Here is a 25,004-nt window from a genome sequence, read left to right as displayed (position 1 = left end):
TGCTAGGCTTTTAGGTGTGAATAAAATAAATTGGTTCATAAGCTTAAAGTGAACAGTCTACTTGTTCTGTAGGCACATTACAGATGCCATATACAAAATTTACCAAACCACAACTTAATAATGGTAGTTACAGAACACATCACACTTACAGAATAAACAGTACAGCACATTATTTAATGCGTGTGTACAAAAGTTTGAAAATGTATTACAGAAGGGAACCTTCCCAGCCACAATTTGGATGTTTTATAGACGCTGTATGCAACATATTTAAGTCATACTTAGTTCTAAATACCAGCAGACCTGCTCAAAACAACTTGAAATATGAAAACAAAAAACACTAGCAGTGCACGATTGGCTTATGGTTTGAAAAAAATGTACCCACGACTGCTCTTTCTTTTAACAACATTCAGCAACAGAACAGGTGAAGGCTTTGTTTTAGTTTGCTTGGCCCTGAGATGATGAGGATTTCTGGTAGAAGAACTCCTGTGCTCTCGGTCTAGAGATTGTCCTTCACCTCCACGAGTTCCTCTATTCGCACCAACACGCTCTCAATCATGTCAAACGTATGCAGGGCTGAGTGCAGAGCCTGAAAGGACACCATTCAAATTCAATCAGGCCATCGCTGCTCTTCGGCCGCGCTGTGAGAGACACGCAATTAAGTGCAGTTTGATTGTCATACGAACTTGAAACAGTCACTGACCTGAATCTGTGACTCTGATGTCACGTTCGGCAGCTTCTTGTCACCAACGGACACAGAGAGCACCGGCTCCTCTGTGGAAAACACACATTTGTGCTGTCAGAACACTACAGTACCTATAAAACCATTATAGTCATTGCAAGAAACACAAAATGTGTGAAAATTAAACCAGATTTACAACTATAAAATATGGAAGCATTCATATTTTTCTATACTCCTGTATATGGTTTTCTGCAAAAACATTTAGAAATCTGGAAATGAGCAGATGTATAAAAACAATACAAAAGAAAAACAACTTTTATGGACTTTTCACAGGCTTCTGCGGTCACGCTGTTGTAACGCTTTTTTACCTTTGCAAACTTAATGAGTGTTTGAGAAAGGTGCCGACCTTTAGCCTTGCTCTTCTTGGTTTCCATGGTGCTGTGGAGCTCCCTCTCATAGTGAGCTCTTGACATGTTCACCCCAACACGTAGCGGCTTTATGAACGTATCTTCTATTTTATACAGCTCCGTCCAGATCCCTGTCTGCAAGATGTAAACAGCAGCAGGAAAACACGAGGAGAGTTTAGTCAGCTGACGCACTCCGGACGCTGATTTTGGTCTTGAGGCTGGAAGGCTGCACTCACCTGGTTCTCTGTCACTTTGTCTCTGATGACGAGGTACCGCAGCAGGTTCAGAGACTCCATTATCCTGTTTATAACAACACAAAAACAATGATATTGGAAATAGTACTACAATCCAGACTCAAGGTCCACTGACTCGCCTTTTTTGATCATTTTGATCAGTTGAAAGCTTCAGCTCCTACTTAAAAAAAAATAATTCTCTATTTTAAAAGGATTCTGTCACATTTTATTCACTTCACAATGAGAAAAAAGCTTATTTCCATTCTAGTTTATGTAAAAATTTCATTATGCACAGCAGTGCTTCATACTGAAATTAATTAAATTATTGATTAATCATCGCACATTATATTCAAATCACGCTGTAAGGAGAAAGAGGCTCGCTTTGGCTGTGACATTTATCTTTAATAGTATGTCTCAGTCACTGGCAATGTGTTCGTGTCCTCTGCCTCTCATACAGTGCATGCTTGTTCTAGTGACTTGCCCCTCTGAGCAAGATAAGGAAAATAGATGTTCTTAATCAAATTATCGATTAGTTGTGAACTATTCATTCGCCAGCTATTTTGATAATCGATTAATCTTCAGTTTGAGAAAAATGATTCCATTTGAATGTAAATATTGTTTCTGGTTTTTTTACTCCTCTATGACAGTAAAGTGAATATCTTTGAGTTGTGGACAAAACAAGACATTTGAGGACATTTTCTTGGGCTTGGGGAAACAGTGATCAACATTTTTGACAATTCTCTTAACACTTTATAGACCAAAAAACTAATCAGTTGATTGAGAAAATAATCGTTAGTAGCAGCCCGAGTTCTGTTTGTGCTGACCTGTCCAGGTACTGCAAGAGGTCGGTCTCTGGGCCGTCTGGCAAACTGAGAACTTTACGCAGCAAAGGCAGTAGGTGAACTCCCTCAAACCAGGCGTTACTGTTACCTGGCTGAGGACGGGAAGACACAAAGATAGACTTTTAATTTTACAACAAGCCCACTCTGCACAGACCCCGCTATTTAGCTCTTAGTTACTGCATCAGAACCTGTGGAAAATATCATCAGCCACCAATAATTTAAAATGTCATCTCACCTGCAGGGCCATGTCTATCTGATTCTTGATGTTTTTGATGACGTAACCTTCGACTCCCGAGTGGTTACTTGTTTTCAGCATGTACCTGAAACGAGAAGACCAGTGAAAAGGAGGGCGGAACAGAAAGAGAGAGGTTTCTCATGACTTTCAAGGAGGAAAGGTGGAGCTCACTGGAAGAAATTGTACTTGGCCTCAGTGTCAAACTTATCAATGCTCAGCTGGAACACCTTCAGACCCCTGGTTCTCTGTTGACAAGGAAGCAAATATTTAAATATATCTATTTTCAGTTGAATCTACAGAATAAAAGATTCAAATGAAATCCATGTGAATTCATTTCAAAGCTACAATAAATACAAATAGTAAAAAGGTCATTAAGTCCATTATCTATGGCATTACAATTACACCTAAGTAAATACGCACTTTCAGCCCAGTTAATTTTACTTGTTGAGCAAAATTTCAAAATGATCTACTAATGTGAAAACTTACCAAATCATGCCTCGGACATATCGTCATGACTTTCACCAAGTTCTAAAAAAAAAAAAAAAAAAAAATGAAATCAATGACGTAAGCGTGACATAAAATGCACATCAGCGAAGTGTCACACCGACAGAAACCTCAGCTGAGGTTTGGATGAATAACTATTCACCTGAGGGACTGTGAGGAAGGTTTTGATCTCTAGCAGATCTGCAGGGAGACTGCCATCCTCCACCCGCACCAGACTCTTTTCGTACAGCTCCTGTGTGACGGTAAAGGCACATACATCACACTAAATGTCCCAGCTTGTGTGGATCTAGGAATGGCAATGTCTGTCAGTCAAACGGGTAGCAGGGCAAGTACAGCTAAGGCTAACAAAGCACAGTTTACACAGTCTGAGATGAGATTAGAGAGAGTCTGAGATGTCTCAAAATGATTTAGGCAACAACATAAGGATCTAGGAACAGCAAAGTTCTCTCCTTTTCATTGGATCAACCATTTTTCTAGGGGTTAACCCTAACCCTCTATATGTCTGTCTCTTAATACAACTTTAAACCTGTTCTCTATGAGGAGGAAATGGGCTTTTAACTAGTTCTGAGGACCCTCCGTCAAGGCAAGGATCAAAATCAAGTTTATGAGCTACTGTATGTCAACTAGAAAGTTCTTCAAAACAGCAAGAAAAAGTCTTGTAGGTCACAAGAAACACTCTCTCTGAGAAATATTTGGCAAACCACAATACAAATCTCCAGTGTTTCAGTTTGACTCACCAGGCCTTTCTGAATCCTGGACTCCTCAGTTCTGTCAAAAAAATATGAGTTCAAAAATAAGTAATGAGGGGTTCAGCCCAAATACACAAAACACACATTACACATACATTAACCATACATCAAAGTCTGCATTCATTCACTAAGGCAGATAAATGTGGTTACATGGTGTGGGAGTAGTGGAGACTTAAAAAAACTCATTGATGTGTTTTGATTAATTATACAATGTGGTTTAACGAGATATTCTGTCAAGTAAAATGCTTTTTGTCTTCTTCCATTTAAAATGTTTAGAAATGTTATCCAACACTAATGACATAATATTCTATATCTTCTCTGATAACACCGGCTGCTTAAAAACTCAATTTGAGTGATGATGAACAATCAAACAAAGGCGGTGTTTGCCAAACTATTTTTTTATTACTGTTTAATATATTGTTTCATGAAAGCCACCTGAGATCAGAGCCGCCATCAGTGTGCCAGCACAGAACACATATAATAATAGTGTGTAATGTATTCACCTGGACAGGAGGAGGCAGGTGTGCTCCATATTACACCGAAGACAGAACACAGGGCTGTGGACACGGAGAGAGACAGGAGGATTAACGATGTGTTCAAACAGTATGAGTCCTCGTCAGTATTGTCCAGCACTAATTCCTAGCCACATCTGAAGAAACTCGTGCAGTACATCAGAGTCTCAGTACTTGTGTATGATAACTACTTTTTCTATCTTACCTGAAAACACTTGGGAATGTATCTGCAGCCAGGTGATGGACAAACACTAAGTGAGCCAGGCTGGCCAAAGACTCTTTAGGATAACGCACCTCCTCCTCCAGAAAGCCTGGAACCAGTTTTCTCTTCAACAGAGGCTGGTACACAAGACTGGGGAGGGACTCTCCGATAGAACTGAGGGTGTTCTGTACAAAACACACAAACTCACCGTTAACATTACAGCTGACAAGGTAATCTGCCAGCATCTTCAGATTTTGTATTAACTAAGAAAGTCAGTAGAAATACCAAGTGAAAGTTCAAATGACTATGAGCTCATAAGTAGTGAAACTCATTGAGAACATAGCAAGCATCCACAAAAAACTGTGAGTTTCACTGACACGTTGCTGTAGAAACCAGTCAAATTTGTAGGACCCATCTCTACATTTACACTAACGTTACAGGACAGCATCAGTGGGGATTTGCCGTACCAGAATGTCTGTGGCAAAATTCCTGAGGGGAGACACAGCAAGTGTCTCAGGATCTTTGAGTTGTACCTCCAGCAGAGGGCGACTCAGAGACTTCATACAGCTGCAGGACAGAAAAACAAGAGCCAAGATGAGCATATCGGGGTTCTGCTCCTTACCAATGCATAATGTGAGATAACATGTGGGGAAATATTTTTAAATCATTTTTCACTCACAACTTTAGCAGTTCTGTCTGCAGCTCGTCCTCTTTACCCCTGTCCTGTCCACACGCCATCTTGTTTGTGCTCTCATTTTCTTCCTTACTGTTCACGAGGCTTTGCCTGGCCTCGCCGACAAAGGGTCTGACAAAGTCTGACAGCTCGGCGCAGCAGCGACAAAGCGAAAAGACATCATCCTCCTCTTGCTCCTTGGTGTGAGGTAGAGGCAGTTTGGCCACCTGGTCCAGCACAGAGGACAGGGTCATGCCCAGTGACGACGCCTTACGGCTGCCCAGACACAGCAGCACTGAGAGGAAGACACCGATGAGGAGAGAGGAGAGAAACGGCTCTATTTGAGCCGATTACAAGGGCAGTGGAGTACTTAAAGAAATGTTCTTTACCTTTCTGTAGAGGGTTCAACAGCAGATGGAGGCTCTCTGCTATGGTGTCAGGGTCATCCTGCTCCAGCTGTTCCAACAAGCCAATCAGAAGCTCTTTGGGTCTGCACGTCTGGAAAAACCACAACTGACCCTTAAAAGAACAATTTCATCCCGACACTCAAGACATTAAGCATCTATATACACTGCGAGATTTGTCAGTGGGCCATATTAAATTATAACTAGTGTTTAATCTTATATCCAATCCTGTGATTTTGAACTGGAACTGGGCTGCAATCAATCAACACTGTGATCTGTTGAGCAGGTGAGCAGACCTGTAGCAGGTGGTTGAAAACGGCCAGGCAATGAGAAAGGTTCTTGTCTTCTTTCTTCAGCAGAACCTGAATCAGGGGAGGCAGCAGATTCCAACCCATACATCTCACTATGTCCTACAGAAAGAGGGATAGAGGAGTGATTGCAGGGCAGTATGCATCACACTTATGAACAAGTCTACGTGCTGAACCAATGGTCAGCTTTGAGTAGTGTACCTGATTCTTTTCATCCAGGACTATGCTGAGGACCTGTGCTGTGTTCCCCTCCTCGATGCAGGCCCGCCCAGCAATCGTGAAGACGTCATGATCCTCGGTGGTGTAGCTGTCATCAGGGAGGGCTTGCTGTGGGAAAGAGAGAAAAATAAAGGGATTAAAAGAGAGCAAATCCAGACATTTTATTAAATAAAATTTATTAGAAAATTAGACAGAGCTGTATCTCAAATAAGACAACTAATCAACAATAATTTTAAGGCAAATATACCTGTTTCCAGCTTCTCAATGTCACACTGAGAAGCTGGAAAGAGGCATGCCTTTAATTAATTGTAAATTGAAATCATTTTGGACTTTTGGTTGGGAAAAAAACAAACTCATGTTACTTTAGGATCTGGGAAAATGGGACTGGTATTTTTCACACATTTTATATATTTACAGTTAATCAAAAACCTGTTGGTAATCGAAATAGCTGCTAGTTGCAGTCCCACAGTCTTTCAATTAGGGCTGGGCCACATGGCAACCAAATAAATATCTCAATAGAAAAATGTGCTAATTTGTTTGTGATTGAAATTAAATAAATCAAACATTTATTGAACATTTATAGCCAAGCCCTACTTTCAATTTAAGATACTTAAGGCTAGTGTAATGTGGCATAGACAGTGTCAACACACTGTAAAAATGTCTCTCTCACTTATGACTGCAATGTCAGAAAAGGTTTTCTGAACTGATTGGAGCAGACTGAGGGCCGTGCTGTGCAGCTAAAACAGAGCTGAGAAGCACCACTATTGCTCTCTGTATAAATACAGATTACATGTACCACATAAATCAAATCACTACCCTGAATAACATGTCTGCAGAATCCATGATGGTGAAATGTGGAAGGTGTGGATGCACGTAAAATAAAAAGGTGGGTGTCCCCTGAAGCACTCACACATCTCTGGACCACATCACTGAGCTGCTCCAGAGCCATCCCTGCAGCTGTCCTCATGTGGGGTTTATCTTCACAAGGTAGTTAACTTAGTCCTCCAAAGCAAACAGGATACTAAATGTCAACATAATGCACACCATACTACTTAATGAAGACGTTGTAAGCGTGTTTATTCCTCATTTATATGCACGAACACCCGGGTTAAGTTAAGGTTATGGTAAGGTAAACCTGTGTGGGCAACAGAAAACTGGGCAGTCTGCTATAAACAGAGGGGAGCAGAAAGGATGCTAGCTTATAATTCTGAATTAGCTTAGCCGTTATACTGAAAGAAAGCTTTTCTTGTGCTATCCTAGCTATCCACACACAGCCACAAACAGTGAGCACTGTTGCCGATTACAAAAGTGATAAACAGGACAATAGTACAGGTAGATACCCACTTATGATAACTACATGCCCGGTGAAAAGCACCACGCTACCTGCTGAACGTGCTAACGCTGGACTGTCCACTGGGGCTCGCCGTAGAAAGAAATACGTCATAGGTCAAAGTTGAAATGAGGGAAAACAGAATCAGCATGGAGACGGAGGAGAGGAGTGGGAGCGGACCTCCCGCTGAAACCTCAAAAAAAGGTACGTTCACATTAATAATTACTTCTCTCGTGTCAGTATCAGGCTTTCTGAACACGTCTACACCCCGAACAGACGCAAGAAAGGAGTTTAAACATAAGTTAATGTTGCACACAGGTACTTTGTGTAGTTGCTCATTGACTGGCTCATTGGTGTAACGTTAGCTTACTGGTTTCCACCTCAAATTGATGCATCTTTTAACAGTGTTGTTGTTGTTTGTGTGGCAGGTGGGAAACGCGTGAAAGCATTGGCCGCTAAAGAAGCAGCAAGAAGGTGTGAAAAAGGGCATATTTTCAGTGGATGCTAACGTCCAGCTAATGCACAAACACTTTACAAAGATTGTAGATTGGTTGCAGAATATTACGGAAGCGCATTGCATTCACCAAAGAAAAATAAAGTAGACACCTTATCTCGTGATTATGAGAAAAGAGTCATAATTACTACTAGTAATTATGATATATTTTCTAGTAATTTTGTAGTAAAACTGTTATCCATAAACCTATGAAGTCTTCTAGCAAAGAAATGTATGTAAACTAGTTTCTGTATTGGAAGTATCAAACTGATAACTTACCTTTCTGCTGCTGTCTAGTGGTTCTACTGAGCAAAGCAGTGGCCAGTAAGTGGCACCTTTCCAGTTGTCTCATAATTACGACATCCTGATTTAGTAATTATGAGATCATTTCTCATAATTACGATATAAGAGGTTTAAAAAAAAAAAAATAAATCTTAGTTGAATGCAATGCGCTTCTGTAGAATATTTCTCCCTCTCGAGTTTAATCAGTTTTCTAGAGATAGTTGTAGTAGTGTCAGTAGGTGACAACCCTTCACCCCAAATGTGTGTTCTCTGTCTTGTGTCAGGCGAGAGGTGGTTAGGGAGACGTTATGGCAGAAGTTGGACTTGGAGAAGAGAGCCCTGAAGGTAGTGGAGTGTCTTCAGGAGGACAGTGTGGCCGAGGACTTCCTGATTGATTGTGTATGTACCATCTGAGGCCACTTTTTCAGCACACCAACAGAAATCTATAGGATTGTCCATGGTCTGCAGTCAGACTAGAGGGTGACTTGAAAGAGAAATTTTCTTTTCTGCCTGTCTGGTTCGGTGTCAATTTCATTTGCTGTCCATTAACATCCTGACTAAGGCTGCAACTACCGAATAATTTCATTATCAATTAATCAGTCGATAGTTTTCATGATTAATCAATTAGTTATTTGGTGCATCAGTTGGTGAAAAATGTCGATCAGTGTGTCCCAAACCCTAAGATGACATCACTAAAATGTCTTGTTTTGTCCACAACCCAAAGATCTTCAGTTTACGGTCATAGAGGAGTAAAGAAAGTTTAAGTATTCACATTTGAGAATTTGAGAGTTGGAATCAGGGAATTTTTTGTTATTTTCTAAAAGAAATCACTCTAAACAAATAATTGGTTATGAAAATAGTCGGCAGTTAATTTAACAGTTGACAACTAATCGGTTAATCATTGAATCTCTAATCCTGACTGAGGAGCCTTTCCCATGTTGATTGTTAAAGTGTTTCTATCCAAAAGACATGGATCAGACTACATTTTTTTTATTTTAATTATAGTGTTAACATCAGTACAGGTGAGGCTTAAAAAATTGTGACCTAAAGTAACAGTGAGATGATAACATTTTAAATTTTAAATCCATACTCTTACATCTAAGTTTTCTCTTCAAGACGCAGTGAAGTCTTTTTCTGTTCAGATGTCGACCAACAAGTAATTTCCCCGTTCAAGTACTGATTATTAAGGTTTCTGCTCACTCAGTGAGAGGCAGCCATGACAAGACAGATATTTGTTCAGTTTTGGAGGAAGCTGCCCTTGTGCTGTGTTTTTAAATCACCAAGAATTTAAATACCATGGAAATAAATACTTTGAGAATCTTAGGTTTTCACTGTTGAGGTTCAGGTTTGACCCTCTTGTCGACTGTTTTCATGTCTCCTTTCTTCACAGGTGAAGTTCATTACTCCTGCAAATTACAAAGACGCTATAGAGGAGAGATTCATTTCTAAGCTGTGTGGTTATCCCATATGTTCAAATAAACTGGGCAAGGTAAGACCCTTTCTATCAGCCTTTATGGTCTTATACAAATAATAAATGTCCTTGTGTCAATATATATTTTATGCTTCTAATGTGTTTTCTCAAGACTCTCTGCTACTGTTCATTTTCTAGATCCCAACTCAACGGTATAAAATTTCTACTAAGACCAATAAGGTGTATGACATTACAGAGCGCAAGGTAAGTGTAACATTTGCACATTAATCCATTTACTTTTGAAGAAACAATAAAAGATGATCAAATAAAGATTATATTTTGCATTTCTCTCTTGTGATTAGTGTTTTTGTAGTAACTTCTGTTACAAAGCCTCCAAAGAGTTTGAGCTACAAATACCGAACACACCTCTTTGGCTCAGGCAGCATGAAAGGTACGTGTGCTGTTCGTGTCTCGTCCTAAATCACGATGAATTTATCACTGAAGATTTTTATTTTTTAAAGAGTATTTACTTTATTTCCCACTGACAGTCCTCCAGAAATTAGATTGATGAAGAAAGGAGATGGGTATGTATTAACTCATTTTAAATATTCCATTCAAAGTAAATAGCAACATATCGGATATATCTGTTTTTTAGAGATGATTCAACTAAATAATAAATAATATGCATTTTTAGGTTTTTGAATTTCTAGATGTAATATAGGTTTTATAATAAATAGACTGATTTATAATAAATAGACTGAGTGTAACCTCTGTGTCTCCAGCGGGAGTTCTGGTGAGGAGGTGAAGCTGTTGGAGAGGCGTCTTCAAGAGGAGGATATCGACGACCCGCTCTCTGCTCAATCTGAGGACCCTCCCAGCTCTCTGCAGCATTCCGCAGCAGCAGACCTAAGCCACAGTGAAAGCAGTGACATTGAACAGGAGCAGGACTTCGTCTCCAGCGTGGTTTCCCAGCATCAGGGACCCAAGGTGCACTGGGGCGACCTGCCTAAACGTAGAGATGAAGACAAGAATGGTGAACGAGGGAAGACAGAGAGGCGAAAGAAACAGACAAGAGAGGGAGATGAAGAGGAGATTGAGTGTCATCAAGGAGGGGACCCAGAAAGGGAGGGAAAAATGAGAGAAGACAAGAATAGACAAGAGTCACTTTCAAGTCAAAGAGAAGCTGGAACTGACTCTAAAAAACCCAAACAGCTGCTCTTATTAAACAAAGACAAACCATCTGCAGAGCAGGGGCCAGAGCAGAAAGGCTTGCCTCAGGAACTCAGTGTGGAAGAGGCTGCAGCTAAGCTGAATTTGTGCAGTTTATCTGGCACTCGCACTGCTCCCCTGCCTGTTGACTCAACAGCCACACAAGCAGATCTACTCACCTCTCCAGCGTGTAAAGACTCAAACCCCTCAACAGAAAGCAAACCTCTCCCTTCTTCAACTCCGATCAACGCGGAATGGGACGACCACAAAATCGCATTGACCAGCCAGCCAGGTCTCAACATCACCCAGGTGGGAATGAGCAAGAGAGGGGCAGCAGGGCTACGAGATCTGCTCAAGAACCACACCGCTGGAGCCGAACCTGAATCTGTCCGCCTGAATCTCCTCGAGTGCCTGAGAAGAACGTTAAAGGACTGGAGCACTGACGAGACCCTGAAGTTCCTGTACGGCACTAAGCATTCACTAGGCTCTCCTTTTGCTGACGTTAAAGAAGACAAAGAAGCTGAAGAAGAGGAGGAGCTGGATGAAGATGACCTTGAGGACGAGGTGACCGATGAGGATGCAAAGGGGGATGATGCTGCGGTGCAGAAAAGACCGTCTGCCGCAGCTCCAGACTATAAGACTCTTCAGAAGGAGAACTGGCAGCTGGAGCTAAGAGTCAGGGAGTTTTATAAGGAGACCTGGATCCTGCCTGAGGGGGTGGAGGAGCCAGATGGAAACAAGGTGAGTGGAGGAAAAAGAGAAGAGGGTTGGAATGAAGGGACACATGGAGGCACTATATTGAAAATATTGATTGGGACAGTAGAAAATGTGTTTATGCGCTCAGGTTTGCTTTTCCAACACTAACACATCTTGTTCGTTCCCCCACCAGGTGAAGGACCAGAGCCTGAAGGACCCGGTTCTGCCACTCCTTGACTCTCATGCTCAGCACGTCATCCGGAAACGAATCACAGTGGAGAAGCTCACCAGCTGGTGTGTGTGTGTGTGTGTGTGTGTGTGTGTGTGTGTGTTAATTGTGTTTCATGTTGTGGACACCTACGTACATGTATACCCAAAAAACTTCTGTCTATTTATTTATTTATTTATTTATGTGTGTTTTCAGCTGTGAACATATACAGTAGGTCATGTTTGTAGCTTGGCTGGTAAAACATAGCTTTGCCAATCCAGAGATACTATGTTCAAACCAATTTACCATGTAGTTATTAACGTGTTAATCGAGCTGTGAGCCCTGGCAGTGACATTCTTGAATTTCTATTGTATTTGTCACTCTTTGTCCCCTATCATTTTGTCTCTGTGTTGTGCAGCCTCAGAATCATCGTCGGTTCTCTGGGTCTCACCATGAGTGACGTCTCCACTGACCTGAATAACCTGGTCAGGACTTTCAGGTCAGTGCAGCACACACAAATACACACTACTCTCTGCAGATCTGCTTGCAAAACGTTACACACACACACACACACGCTCATCATTTTCTCATCTCATCATTTTAGCATGCTTACACGGCATGTGTCACAAAAAATTGTTTTTTAACGTCTTGTGGAGGCAGACAACACTACGTTGACGGGGCATCATGGTTCACATCAACACATTTAAAGGTACAGGACTAGAGCCAATAGCTGCAATTGAGGGTGACATTGGGGATTTTCACTCCTGTTCCATTCCACTCCCACAAAAATACTACTGCCTGTCCCAATCCTGGAAGAATGACTCCTGTTTCCCTGTCCCAGAAAATAGCGTTTATTCATGTAAGAAATGCATATTCATATATAAAAATGGACCTTTGATACCCGTCCCGCCTTATTGACTCATTCCCCGGTCCCCTCCCAGTTACTGTAATAATTAGTGAAACTGACTTCCATACCATGACCCACAGGAATCCTCCCTAACAAATGTCAGCCTCTATTCAGCATTCAGACAGAGTGATGGTAGACATCTTGTTATATTCATGAGATGGATTTGTTGTGCTGTCTTGAGAGCAAGATGATTGAGAACCTTCACTGACATCTTGGAAGCTTTTGGGGGATTCTGTCATTCCCTTATAATGTATGTATCATATAAGCATATGTAGGCTTTATTCTTAATTTAAATGATACTAATAAGTAAGTAATTGCAACATTTAGCCTACTGAAACTCGTTCATCATTGAGGGGGAAAAAAACATACTCTGGAGAAATATTTCTTATTTCTCCAGAGTATGTTTTTTTTCTTCTTGGTGCAGAGAAAAACAACTAATCTGCCAACAAGCGTGATCTGCAACCTTCTGCTAGCACTGACACAAACATGCAACTAATCTCCATGAGATCCCTGTAATAGTCTGAGAGAAAGTAGTGTTAAACCATGTAATTATTAAAAAATAGTTTATTTCAATTCCATGACATTGGGGGAAGATTTGATGGTGGTGCCCCCTAAAGGTAGGCATGACACACGACAACAAGAGGAATTTAATTAACTGTCTATAGACCTTTTTCACAGCAACACCTTGAAATGTCATAGCAGGAAAAGCGCAGTTAAAGTTAATAATATTAATTATGGCTATATTTTATTTAGGTGCTTTAGTGCATGCTAGCTAACTGGGACACTTAAATGTAACACAGCCATCACTTAAAGTGATTAGTAACTCCTGTGGTTTCCTTGCTATGACAAGTCAAAATGTCTGCTGTTGGCTAATCACATACATTCCACATTTACATCCATACATCGTATCATTACACATAAACCCAGCAAAAAAAAAAAGAAGCATTCCTTTTTCAGGACACTGTATTTTAAAGATAATTCTGTAAGCATCCAAATGACTTTACAGATCTTGATTGTAAAGAGCGTCAACAAAGTTTTTCTTGCTTATTCAATAAACCATAAACAATCATTGAACATGCACCTGTGGAATAGTCGTTAAGACCCTAACAGCATACAGACGGTAGGCAAGTAAATCACAGTTATAAAAACTAAGAACACTAAAGAGACCTACTCTACTGACTCTAAAATACACCAAAAGAAAGATTCCAAGGGTTCCTGCTCATTTGCGTGAACGTGCCTTAGGCATGCTGTAAGGAGGCATTAGTACTGCTGAAGTTGCCAAAGCAATAGATTGCAATGTCTGTACTGTGAGATGCCTAAGAAGGCACTACGGTAAGACAGGAAGGACAGCTGATGGTTCTCACAGTGGCAGACCACATGTGACAACACCTGCACAGAACCACAGGGCCACACCAGATACTGATTGTTACTTTTGATTTTGAGCCCTCTTTTGTTCAGGGACACATTTTTCCATTTCTAGGTAATTTGTAGTTTGTTGCATACACTACACACATTGTTACAAATGTTTGTTGTTGTTTTTTAAAGGCACTGTACACCTACACAGTTGTTACCACTTTATTGATCACTTGATTACACCTCAGCTCAGGTTCAAGATGGGGGGAGCTATGCTGGAATTACATGAGGTCACCAAACTTCACGAACCAGTAATACATTGAACAAAATTATAAACTCAACACTTTTGTTTCTGCCCCCATTCATCATGAGCTGAACTCTATCTAAGATCTAAGACTTTCTCTATGTACACAAAATATATAACCACGTGTAACCACACCAGCCCAGGACCTCCACATCCAGCATCTTCACCTCCAAGATTGTCTGAGAGCAGCCACCCGGGCAGCTGCTTCAACAATCAGTTTGCATAGGGAAGCTCATCTGCATGCTCGTCGTCCTCATCGGGATCTTGACCTGACTGCAGCTTCGCACAGCCATTAAAGAGGAGTGGATCAACATTCCACAGGCCACAATCAACAACCTTTATTGCACTGTGTGAGGTAGATGGTGGTCACACCAGATACTGACTGGTTTCCGGACCCCCCCGAACCCTCCCCATAACAGTGAAACTGCACATTTTTTACACATGCTGTCTGATCAGCATCTTGATATGCCCCACCTGTGAAGTGGATGGATTATCTCTGCAAAGGAGAAGTTCTCAGTAACACAGATTTTGACAGACTTGTAAACATTATTTGAGAGAAATAGGCCTTTTGTGTACGTAGAGAAGTATTGTGTCTTTAATTTTGTTCAGTATATTAGACAAAATAAGTGAAACACCAGTGTGGGTGGGCCAAGGTTTTTAATTTCTGCCCTTTTTGTTAGTGTGTGTGTGTGTGTGTGTGTGTGTGTTTGTGTTTTTACTATAGCGTTTTGGTGTAGAATTTGTTATATAATATAAATGTAATAAATATTTTCCTTGCCTGGTAGAAGACACTATAGCAGTTTATTAAAAAAAACTTGTACCAGATTGACCATTTCCTGCCATAGACATTCTCTGTGTTCCCATTGGCTGGTTAGGATGTTTTCAACAGGAGTGCTATTAAATCACTTTGTGGTGAGCAACACCTCCTGAATCCTGCTTCCAGGAATTCTCTTTTCTGCTGTCAGAGGCCCCGTTGACAAGAGGCTCAAACCAAAGAATATACACAACACTCTGGCAGAAACATACATCACTGCACTATTGCAGCCAGTGTTTGTGGTCGTTGGTCCGGCCTTGTGCACATTTTATTTCCCTGGTTTACTTATCAGGTGAATTTTGACACCTGCCCCAGAGAATGTTGCTCACTTTTGTTTTGTTTTTTCTTAACGTCACAGGTTAACCAACACGAACATCATCCACAAAACTCCCGAGTGGACCCTCTTAGCCATTGTGCTTCTCCATCTGTAAGTTTACAGTGTGTGTGAATGTGTCAGGTGTTAAGAGGATACAGCGGGACAGTCTGCTCCTCAGCCAGCCAAGTTGTAGAGGAGAGTAGTGAGAGAGGGGGGAGGGAATATGACATGGAAATGAAAGTACATGCTGTCACCTGGGTGTGTAACTGTTTGTGTGTGAGTACATGAAAAAAGTGTTTTCCCCATCAACTGGAGCTTAACCTGAAATAAACAGCAGCCACAACTACAATGCAATAATTGCTTTAAAGATGCAAGACATGATGGGGTGAAAAAAATCCATATATACATATTGGAACTAAAGCTGACATTATATTGGTATTCTGCTGTAGGTTTCTGATAGATTAACAGACTGATACTATGCTCAAATCAATGCAATCAAGCATAAACTATTCTGTTCTTCATTCAAATCTGAAAACAAGTAAACTTCATAAACTGTGACTTGGGTTCACTTTCAGGTTCAAAGCTTCATGGTGAATTGACAAGAGACTATATGGTGTGTGTGCGTGCGTGTGTACGTGCAGGCAGTTCATGGACAGTTCCGTGCTGCTCCCGTCTAAGTACACACAGACGCTTCATGGCCTTATCTCCACCTGATTGCCCCTCTCCAGATCCGTGATGCAGGACAGACGGCACACACAAGCAGCCCTGTACACACTCAAGTTAAACACACACTAGTTCCACAGTATACATCCGAGTTAAATGAGCACTTTAACATGCCCCGGCTGGGAAAACTTTCACCTGATGCCCGACTAACTCTGATTTATGACTCCCTCAGTGGCCCCAGGTCAGTTTGCATCAATGTCATAACTTGCATTGTGAGCTCTCTTGAACTTAACAAAAGAATAGAGTGTGTTGTTCACTGTAAGGTGCACTTGGTAACAAACTCTTAAAGCAATGCAGCCTTGTGACTGAAAAGTCCTCCCTAAAACAGCAGTACATATAAATGATTAGTTTGCAAAAGTGAGATTACTGAAATTACCTTTAAATTATTCAGGACAAACTGGAGTTTTTCAGTTAAATGATATTGTCATAGTCAAAGTTGGAAATACCCCTGGTTAAATTGATTTTACATAATCATCCTAAATGCTCAGTAATGTTTGTGGGATGAAAATATTTTGAAAAGAGTTTGGGTTTTAAACCTATTTTGGAAACAGGAGACAGGATTTGTTTTTCTGTGCACTTTGACCGGATTGTGGCTGTCTTGTAATGATGGTTAATGATCAGTGATAAAAGTTTAAAACCACTTCTATGTAAGATTTGATTTTATCTAACCTGATGAACCACGTAATTACATGTATTTAGTGCATGTTTAGATAATGCTGTGAATGGTTGCACAGTCTTATGGTTTTATTTTTATCTTTCTTTGATAATTGGCCCTTTTGGAAACATTTATTCTCGTTGTCACAACCCACGGGCTCTCTATGATTTCATTAGCTCCCATTTAACTTAAAGCTTCTCCATCCTTCCATTCCTCCATCATGAATAATTTGGTGTGCTGTCTTATCTATCTGCTGCATGGCAGCTGTGGAGCTAGTCTGGCCTCTATTGTTCAGGCCACCTGAATAATGGATGCACCCCCTGAAACACTAGACCTCGGGGTGAACCGGAGATTAACCAGCAGTGCACCTCCACACAGGTAGAAAGGACAGGTAGAGGAGGAGGGATGAGGGGGAGGGAGGAGGAGAGGGACGGGGGTTAGAGAGGTGACGGAGATCAGCTCAGAGGTTGCAAGCAGTGGATTAGAGCTGGAGGTGTACACTCTTCCCATTGGATTGTTGGTCTGTGCTGATTTGATAGCTCCTGACACAGTTTCTGTACTGATGTGAAATTCAGCGTTACTTCATAATGTCCAGGAACATACACCCAGATGATATAAATGTGTACAAAATATTAGAAAAACCTCTGATTATTATACAATACAGTTCACCAGACTTCAGCCTCCAACATAACCCTAAAGTTGAATCAACATTATCTAAATCTAAAACATTATTACATCCATGAAGGTAGGATTTATTGCAGCACTGTGGCTAGGTGTACCTAATAAACTGGTAACTGATTGTACTCTACACTTAGTAGCCAAAATCACACTCAAAGCTAAAACATACACTTGGCTGAAGGTGACAGTGAAGTCAGCCTGATGTTGTGTGCATGGGGCATTGTCAAAACGTTTTAGGTTATTGGAAGAGAGTATTTAATGTGCATCTTTGTGAGGATTTACAACAACGAAAAATAACAAATATATAAACTTTCACTGCTCTCAGTCTGTCAGGTTTTTGGATGAAGTTTAGATATTACTGGATGATTCAGGGTATAACAAAGCAGGTTTACTGAGTTATCTTGGCTGAGTAAAAACTTTCATGGACTGGTCATTTTGAAAAGACTTTATGTGTTTTACTCAACAAAGTCATCCATATGACTCCGTAAACCTCTTTTCTTTTGGAACAACATGAAACCTGGTGACCAGTGACAGAACGTGTGGCTTAAATAAGAACATAACAGCTTAAAAGTCTTTATAATCACTGGTGAAGTGTGTCCTTGTGTATTCAGTGAAAATATATTTATGAGCGTACGCATGTTCTATTTTTGTTCTGGAGTCTGTTATGTTATAGGAATCTGTAACAACACTGGCCTGGTCAGACTGTGTGTGACTTTAAGATTTTTTGTCTCAGGTTGTCAGAGGTCTCTCCGGTGGTGCAGGAATCTTTGAAGACGCCAGCATCAGTGAAGTATTTAAACACACTGATGGAGGAGCTCGGTCTCCAGGAGCAGGACCTTCTGAACTTAGTCCGGCTGTTTAAAACCCCGGCACTCTGACACACACACACACACACACACACACACACACACACTGCCAGACATGAACACATGAATAATGCATATACACTCAGGATCTCTGACTTAACAAAGTAGACGTGGGTATGCTTGTTTTCCACAAATAAAGTTGTGTATATATAACTTTTAAAACAAAAGCTCATCTCATTTGTATAAGTGTTTATGAAGTTTAACTTATAGGAGTGGAGTCCACATGTCCTTTTGCTGCTGACATGGCATGGCAGCATTACTGCACACAATCTGTGGTTCGATATCTCCAAATCAGATCCTTGAAGTTTTAGAGCCCTGGATGTTTAACCAACCAAATAAATCACACCCAGCTTTTCCAAGTGAAAACGGCATGTGGACATGCTGGTTATTATTTCTGCAAGCTGGAAGATCTGTCATAAAAAGGTGAAGCGAATACACCAGACTTCCTTCACATGCAGCTTTATGGCACCATAATGTCACTTGTTATATGGGTATGTTAACAATGCGCGTGTCTGAAAATATTTGGCTTTGACCAGATGGCGTGCCCAACAAAACGTTTCTATTTAATATTGGTGATATAACTGACCTGTCATGCAGATTGGGGACGTGATTGATGGCCTGCATGGCTTAACACAGCTTCTTGTTTTTCACAGTGTACCAACAATCAATGAGCTGAGGGAGAGGGATTTTTTGTTTTTAAATGTGTTAAACTTTAATAAAAATTATTATGAGAACTGTTTATTATATCATGTAGAAAGGAATGAAATGTAGATGGATTGAAACCAAAGGTTGGTCAATTCCTAACTTGAGCTCTAAAAGTTAATGTATAAACCCTGATTACATAACAAATTGAATAAGTTGAAAAAGCAGGATGTCTACTTTCTAAAAGAAGGATTTGGTTATTTAAAAGTGATATTTCATTTCAAATGGTATACAGGCTATTACAAAAACTTTCCTATGGAAACCAGTAGTTTAGGGCATTTGGCTTTTTCATTTTAATAATAATGTAAAAGCAAACTCGATAAATAAACTTTTATTTCCATAAACTCAACCAGCATATCTCAGGCTAAAATAACAATAGAGAAAGTATAGGCCAATGCAACAAACGAACAATAGAATAAAATAAAAACACTATTCAGCATAGTCGGGGGGGGCATTAAAAGTGCAGGATTTTGGGCGCAATCATCGACGTCTGCTCATTTGAGTCCGTGCTGCGTCTCCTTGTGTCTCCTCAGGTCCACTTTCCTCTGGAAACCTTTCCCGCAGAGGTCACAGCCGAAAGGTTTGAAGCCCGTGTGTTTCCTGCTGTGCGTGATGAGGTTGGAGCTCTGACTGAAGGCCTTCCCGCACACCTGGCACTTGTGCGGCTTCTCACCTGCAGGAGAAAACGAAATGTCAGAGCAGAGCCATTTATACGCATTACGCACGGCAAGGCCTTTTTTGCATTTAGGCCTGTCGATGCTTTCAGTTTGCACGGTGTCTCACCTGTGTGGATGAAAGTGTGCTTTTTCATGTCTGACTTTTGGTGGAACCTCTTCCCGCAGTACTGGCACGGATAGGGCCGCGTGTCCGAGTGGATGAGCAGGTGCGTGGACAGCGTGGAGGAGCGCTTGAAGCTTTTGCCGCAGATTTTACAGCTGAAGCTCCTCTCCTGTAAAATGTGTAAAGTGTCAGTGTGGAAGGCCTCAAAACATTAGGCCTACATTAAACCGCAGAAATAAAGCAGGCCTGAAAAATCAGACTGGAGTTGTGGTGGCCAAACCCCAGTTATCCGGGGCCTTGCTTCCAGGATGTGGGCCTTTGAGTCTGCAAAGCAACTTATGCAACAGTTTATTTTCAGTTAGAGGCCTACCTGCGAGTGAACCGCTCTATGCTGATCCAGGCTTACGGCGTGTCCGAAGGTTTTCCCGCAGATCCCGCACTCAAACGGCCGCGTCCCGCTGTGCGACCGACGCACATGAACCTCCAACCCGTGAGGTGTGGAGAACACCTTTTGGAAAAATAGATATTAGACATTTTTACTTCGAAATTCAACTCAAAATTTAAAAAAACGACTATTTATTTTTCAATTTGAGAACGATTTCCATCTCATTCCCAGCCACTAAATATGGTTGAAATTTAAGTTAAACTTGATGTTATGCCCCGATCACCAATAAACACACTTACAATCACCAAGATCATTTGTAACATCTCTGCAAACTCAAAAAATATTAAAACAATAGAACTTTTACAGGTTTGGTAAGGTAACGCCGCAGTAAACATTGGTAAACGTACCTTGCAACATTTAATGCATTTATAGGATCCGCTTGACTCGATGTTAGAGCAAATTAAGTCACTTTCAGACTTGATTTCCGCCCGGCGGGGCTTCTGCTTTACATCCACATACAGCTCGTCTCCGTCCCGCATCCTGCATATTTGGTGGACCGTTGAAGAATAATCCTGGTAGGATCCGGACACCGTGCCCCGCTGTGCGTAAAGCGGCTCGGTGCCGCTGTCCTCCGCACCGTAGATGCTGACAGGTGAGTGAACCTCCCTGTGGCCCTGGAGGTGGTGATGATATGGCCCCGGAACCAGATTCCTCAGCTCAGAGCCGGAGTACGCTGTCCAGGAGTAAGGAAAGAGCGGGATGTTGAAGTGCTGGCCGTTCTCCGCTGCTGTAGTGGGGCATTTCTCTGAATCTGGAAGTTGATTTGGTTTGGACAAATGAGTGCGAACTGCAAATGGGCCTCACTGGAAATGATTAGATAACATGCGTGATAGTAGCCTAATTTTAGACTAAAATAACCAACTGAAACCTTGAAGCGCCCGCATCAAAATGTTGAAACTTACATTTACAAAATAGTTATTTGTGTGTAAGAAATGTAATGACCGGCGAGATATTTTACTTTTTTCTCAGTTAAATAAATTAGTACATGCAGATTTCAAAGGTTGGCCTATCAGTGAACATAGCATATTCCTGGATGCCCCTATTTTGACTCCCAAATCATGACAATGCGCTTGATCTTTGTTCTCCATCATGGCAATCAGTCGGCTACATGAGTGTTAAAAGTGATGAAAATAAATCATGAATCTGATATGGATATATGGCAACTGTTGAAAATTACTTTTTAACAAAAATTATATAAGCTCACTGGTCCAACAATATTGACACTATCATAATTCAAATAGGCCTAACAATAACAGACTTTGTACTTTTTAATACTCCTCTGACACAGACCTGGTGATGAGGAGGGAGACGGGGGACGCCAGAAATCAAAGTCGGAGGATCGGTCACACACGCTGCCTTCACAGCTCAGCGGCGAGCTGGAGGACAGCGACCCCGGGGACAGCAGCCTGGACCCGAGGGAAAGTCTGTCAGCGCTTGCGGTCACATCCTCCTGCGGTTGCAAGTTGGAGTCAAACTCCCTCTGAGATTTGGTCTCTGATGGCAGCAGAGGAGAGCAATGTCACGGACTGACTGTGAAACTGATGTCTAGGTAGACGAAATTAATTATACCAAAAACGGAATATTTTCCAAGGGGTACGAATCGCTATTGCTAGCGTTGTTCAAACATTTTCGTGCGTAATTACGCACAAATGAACCTACCTGTGCACACGTGAGCCAGAATAGTGTCCAGTCTACTGTAGTCATCGTCTAGGTACCGGGTCTGGTGGTAGCTGTGGGCCCTTTTACTCTTCACCAGGAAAGACCTCGGCATGTTTTCTTTCTTTCTCTCTGACGGTGCTGTTCTGGTCTGAAATCCTCCACTTGACTTCACTCCTCTCCACGCTGTTCTGACTTTATCTGTGGACAGATTGGAACACTATTGGTTGACAGGCGAGACGGCGTTGGGATTTTTGGCAGGCTATTACGCAGGCGCAGAGGGGCCGTATCGTTTACCAGGTGTCGCTGGGCAGGTGGCCAAAAGCGGGACCACCGTTCCCCACTAGGATCCTGGCAGATATGGGATTGGAGAGGACATATTGTATGTCCTTAATGGTACATACGTGTGACGAAGGCTGAATCACATAAGAGGAAGTTTAAAAGAAGCTATAGTTTAGGCTACTATAGTTCGCTTAGTTTAATCTAGCCTAAATTATTTAAATTGATAGAGTTATATTAATTAACGGGTCATATTATCAAAATGTGGACTATTTTTAAACTAAAAAAAGTTCAAATAAATTCTCAAACGATAGCCTATGTGTTTATACGGATAAACACATTATTATGCTATAGGCTATTAATGTCCAATTGGTGTCCACAGCTGCGAAGGTTCAGAAATTGCAGGAACTTAGGACAAATTCAGACTGGATATGTACGCTTGCCAGTGTGTATCAATGGTTGAGATTTACATCACAAGTCTGAACTCTAAATCAAATGAACATAATAAAACAAGCAGGTCATTTTCGAGTCTCATCAAGCCAGATGATTAAAAAACAGGCCGGTAACAATATAATTTAAATGTAATAAGACTGAATGATAAAAACGTGTGTGTTTGTGGATGGTTACATGCAGGCAGAGCAGGCTTTGGTGGATAATGACCTATTTGTTTGACTGGTTGTAAAGTGATCCTGTTAATGAGACGCGCACGGCCCCTTTGCACAACAGCCTGCTGGTGGGGAGCCGAAGTATCCCTTTACAGTTACACTGCTTCAGCTTACCAGCACTGACTTCAGCCTTATTGTTTTACATCATTAAAGCCCCCTCCCGGCCTATCCGCAGGCCCAATTAGGCTGTCCACTGAAATAAATGCAGGGCAGGAATACACAAGTGTCAACCGGAATATTAAAATAAACAGGATCAATTAAATCATAGGTAACGTTTTCGGTGGAAATCTGCCAGGCGCAAAATGCAAATCATGGAGCAGATTCGGGCTCTGTTCAAGGTCGGACCAAAGCAAAGCGGTATCGATTTTTGTCCGATGTGGGAACCGACTTTGTTTGATGCAGCTGCACAAGTTAGAGACCTGCAAGCAAAGCGCAGATAGCCGAGGCATAAAGACATAAACACATGTCCCATACTCACACAGCAGGTACTATATCCCAGCTCTGAGAACACACACTGTCCTGAACTCTGTCCACATTTACTCTCACGCTGCAGAGAAACACACCACAAAACCCTCTGCTGCTCATTCTGAGACACACACAAACTCTCTCTCAGGCACACACATGCGCCGGCATGCTCTCTCTCTTTTTCACACACACACTCACCCTTTCTTCGCCTCCCTCCCTCTGTCAGAATATTTTCATGTTAGTCAGCCATGAAAGTCAAACAAAAACACTGATTCATGTTTTGATAAAAGATACCCATACTCTTTGGACATTTGCATTGTACAAAAATAGACCCTTTAAGTTGCCGTTTAGAACTGAATTCCTTTCATCATTACTTTTATTCCCACTTAGAGACAGACTCTTAGCTCTATCTTTTTTAATTATCAACATAAAATGCTCTATGCTCTATCACTCAACTTTATCTCATATCTGTGGTTGACAGTTTTCTGATGACTCTTCTCATGCTGACACTTAACTTTGAAATGTTTCACTTGCTGAAAAGGGTCGAAAGGGTCGAAAGGGTCAAAAATCAGTCCATAAAATCTGACAACACTGCAATTTTTACCTCCCCTCCCCACCAATGAGAAGACAGCAATGGTTTCTCGCACATTATGAGCAAAGACAAAACATCAGACATGACTATTCCTGTAAAATTTACAGAATTTCAGACATAGAACTTTTTTTAATGTCAAAATCTCTACCACATACGGCAGCCTACGTTATGGACAGATAACTTATCTAAATTCAACACGTTCCCTACAGAGCGTGGTTGCTCAATCACATCTCATGAAAGATATTCAACCATACATTCGATTAAATGCTTTCGACTGCTTTGACATTGATAGCATCTGATTATTTTCATAAAGAAAGAAAAAATTAATGTTCGAGATAGACGTAGAGAAGGACAGGGTTTGTGTGACAACGTTCAAACTCAGAGTTACACACTGACTCAGAACAGGAAACCGAGCGCAGAGTCGAGAAGACGCTATCAGTGTTGCCACAGCCTCCTCTTTTGTGCCCCCCCCCCCACCACCACCTCTTCCCCCACAGGCCTTGATTCTCGCTCTTTAAGTTTACAGAAAGTATGTGATTGAAATAGAAGCCCAATCGCAGTGATCACAGCCCGGGGAAGAGAGGGGGGGGGGGGCATACTTTTGCTTTTCGCAGCAACAGTTGTCTACTTGTTTACCTTGTCAAAGGTGCAGATGCAGTCGCAGGGTTAAATTAAGACTTGTGCTGGTGAGCCATGAGGTTATTTTCTCAAGTTCAGAATTAGGCCCCTTTTCGGCCCAGACGAGGAGAGAGAGAGACTGTGGGGACTCCTCATAGTTTTAAATATACCTGAGGCTGCAGCTTTCATACCACATGCATGTGAATGCTGACAAGAGGGGCAGAGTGCAGGGCAGCTCATCTGTATGTTGTCTTGATGTTGACTCACTGCAGTTCAGTTAAAAGCAGCTAAACAGTGGCCACTGTGGCTACATAAGGGGATAGTGACAGATGCAAACATTTTCACAAGTAAAGGAAAAAGTCAGTTCAGTGGACCAGCTGACTAACATCTGTTACATAGCAAAATCGAGCTAAAGTTTGCTAACATTAGCCTCCATAGCTACTGGTCATACTAGACCAGATGAAGCTGTAGCAGTAAAAACCCCTGAGGTGCATTGAATTGAGCAAAGGTGCATTTTGTTTCTCATAAATTAAATTTATATTTGTTTGTGGTTTCATAGAAAGAATGTGGTGTTTCTTCTTTCAAAACTT

General features: G+C 41.4%; 3 protein-coding genes across 6 annotated transcripts; 1 reads left to right on the top strand and 2 right to left on the bottom strand.

The window, feature by feature from the left end:
• Positions 1-155: 155 nt before the first annotated feature.
• Positions 156-7,418, bottom strand: glmna (glomulin, FKBP associated protein a). 3 transcript variants are annotated; one of them, XM_046052270.1, is made up of 19 exons: positions 7,312-7,418; positions 6,878-6,969; positions 5,950-6,075; positions 5,737-5,850; positions 5,426-5,534; positions 5,043-5,331; positions 4,831-4,930; positions 4,367-4,548; positions 4,153-4,206; positions 3,638-3,668; positions 3,043-3,132; positions 2,883-2,924; positions 2,568-2,641; positions 2,397-2,481; positions 2,144-2,253; positions 1,323-1,386; positions 1,086-1,221; positions 701-771; positions 156-586 (listed from the first exon to the last, which is right to left on the bottom strand). In XM_046052270.1, exons 2-19 carry the CDS (start codon positions 6,932-6,934, stop codon positions 497-499), a joined length of 1,824 nt encoding a protein of 607 aa, XP_045908226.1. In that variant the 5' UTR covers positions 6,935-6,969; positions 7,312-7,418; the 3' UTR covers positions 156-496. The 3 variants fall into 3 exon arrangements, with proteins under 3 accessions (XP_045908226.1, XP_045908227.1, XP_045908228.1); XM_046052271.1 differs by having other exon boundaries at positions 7,351-7,411; XM_046052272.1 differs by lacking the exon at positions 7,312-7,418 and having other exon boundaries at positions 6,878-7,289.
• On the top strand, positions 7,388-18,375 carry rpap2 (RNA polymerase II associated protein 2). The gene is made up of 12 exons (XM_046052265.1): positions 7,388-7,501; positions 7,726-7,771; positions 8,357-8,471; positions 9,463-9,561; positions 9,682-9,747; positions 9,846-9,934; positions 10,032-10,067; positions 10,266-11,433; positions 11,582-11,682; positions 12,015-12,095; positions 15,333-15,401; positions 18,080-18,375. The coding sequence occupies exons 1-12, from the start codon at positions 7,426-7,428 to the stop codon at positions 18,222-18,224; spliced, it is 2,091 nt and encodes a 696-aa protein (XP_045908221.1). The 5' UTR covers positions 7,388-7,425; the 3' UTR covers positions 18,225-18,375.
• An 855-nt stretch (positions 18,376-19,230) lies between these two features.
• LOC123972646 (zinc finger protein Gfi-1-like) lies at positions 19,231-24,495 on the bottom strand. 2 transcript variants are annotated; one of them, XM_046052211.1, is made up of 7 exons: positions 24,433-24,495; positions 21,799-21,996; positions 21,430-21,633; positions 20,487-20,890; positions 20,065-20,202; positions 19,698-19,863; positions 19,231-19,587 (listed from the first exon to the last, which is right to left on the bottom strand). In XM_046052211.1, exons 2-7 carry the CDS (start codon positions 21,908-21,910, stop codon positions 19,409-19,411), a joined length of 1,203 nt encoding a protein of 400 aa, XP_045908167.1. In that variant the 5' UTR covers positions 21,911-21,996; positions 24,433-24,495; the 3' UTR covers positions 19,231-19,408. The 2 variants fall into 2 exon arrangements, with proteins under 2 accessions (XP_045908167.1, XP_045908166.1); XM_046052210.1 differs by lacking the exon at positions 24,433-24,495 and adding an exon at positions 23,218-23,345.
• Positions 24,496-25,004: the final 509 nt, after the last annotated feature.

The sequence above is a fragment of the Micropterus dolomieu genome, linkage group LG06 (genome assembly GCF_021292245.1).
Source record: "Micropterus dolomieu isolate WLL.071019.BEF.003 ecotype Adirondacks linkage group LG06, ASM2129224v1, whole genome shotgun sequence".
Lineage (NCBI taxonomy): Eukaryota > Metazoa > Chordata > Actinopteri > Centrarchiformes > Centrarchidae > Micropterus > Micropterus dolomieu.
This window is presented reverse-complemented; position numbering and strand designations above follow the sequence as displayed.